The 1,419-nt window shown below is 43.0% G+C and overlaps 1 protein-coding gene across 2 annotated transcripts in view; it reads right to left on the minus strand.

The window, feature by feature from the left end:
* Positions 1 to 1,419, minus strand: part of LOC101979775 (KH homology domain-containing protein 4-like) — a 9,064-nt gene that overhangs the window by 5,666 nt on the left and 1,979 nt on the right. For both annotated transcript variants that reach the window (XM_005356853.3, XM_026783883.1), the window contains exons 3-4: positions 686 to 814; positions 302 to 381 (exon numbers count right to left, since the gene is read on the minus strand). In XM_005356853.3, the coding sequence (XP_005356910.3) occupies positions 302 to 381; positions 686 to 814 (209 nt within the window). The remainder of the gene's footprint in view (positions 1 to 301; positions 382 to 685; positions 815 to 1,419) is intronic.

A 1,419-nucleotide genomic window follows, 5' to 3' on the forward strand; every position in this document is an offset into this window, starting at 1 on the left:
AAAAAAAAAAAAAAAAGTTGTGAAATGAGCCAGGCGGTGGTGGCGCATGCCTTTAATTCCAGCACTCGGGAGGCAGAGGCAGGTGAATCTCTGTGAGTTCGAGGCCAGCCTGGTCTATAAGAGCTAGTTCCAGGACAGGCTTCAAAGCGACAGAGAAACCCTGTCTTGAAAAACCAAAAAACAAACAAACAAACAAAAAGTGAAATGAAATCCAACAGCACTCCTCCTCAAGCTTCTACCCAAACACCTTTCCTGCAGAACCCAAGGGAAGAAAACATGAAGTGGGCCATAGGATACACACCCAGGTCCCACTTTGGCCTTCTCCTCAGTCGTCATGAACCTTCCTCGAGTTGACACAGCAGCCCCACTAAGCCGACTGATCTAAAAATAGAAACATTCTATTAAAAATGATAACAAGACAAATACTAAAACACCACAAATACATATAGTTATGAAATTAAAAATAAAACTCTGATGTGGTATTAAGCTATTTCTATGGAAGGCAGCAAGACCCCATTCACTTCACCAAATCGAAATTGTCGTGATCTGGAACTCTGATTGCATCAAGCCCACCCAGGGAAGTCACCCGCATCTCTTTTATTATTATTCTCTGCAGTTAAACCCAAACCCACCCATGAGTGCTTGTGTCCAGAACTATCTTTCTGAATCCCCACACCGCACACACCTCATCTTGAGTCTGCCCTCGAGTCAGCAAGTTCCTGCACGTCAGAGGCACATCGTTAATCTCTACTTCAGCCACCACCAGGTCATCCTTGCTTTTATTGCTAGTTAGGCCTTTGCCAGGGGCCTGCAGCTACAAAATAGAAAAAAATGGAATTAAAACGTTTTTGTTTTGTTTTTTGAGACAGGGTTTCTCTGTTTAACAGCTCTGGCTGTCCTGGAACTTGCTCTTTAGACCAAGCCTCTATATCCCAAGTGTGCATGCCACCACCTGGTTGAATTACAAGTTTTTATGATTTCATTCTGATTTCCAGCTATCTCAAGTCCTACCCACTTTCCAGTTATTCCCTTTACCTAACAACAAAAACTTTATAAAAAAGGAAATAAAACCTCACTTAAATATCATCACAGGGCTGACAAGACAGCTCAGCAGGTAAAGCACTTGTCATGAGATCTATCAGCCCAAGCTCAGAAGAAAAAACAGTTCCTGAAGTTCCTGAATAAATAAAGACCACACTCCACCAAGCGACCCTGTGACCCCTGAATACCTGCTATGGAACCTGTGTCCTGTCTTCCAGCGAACATACAAGTAGTGGCTGCAGACGGGGGTTGGCAGTAAGAACACCAACACCCGGCTACACAGGAAACATTTTTATTTTTATTTTTTATTTTATTTTTTTTTGGTTTTTCGAGACAGGGTTTCTCTGTGGCTTTGGAGCCTGTCCTGGAACTAGCTCT

The sequence above is a fragment of the Microtus ochrogaster genome, chromosome 21, assembly GCF_000317375.1.
Source record: "Microtus ochrogaster isolate Prairie Vole_2 chromosome 21, MicOch1.0, whole genome shotgun sequence".
NCBI classification, from domain to species: domain Eukaryota; kingdom Metazoa; phylum Chordata; class Mammalia; order Rodentia; family Cricetidae; genus Microtus; species Microtus ochrogaster.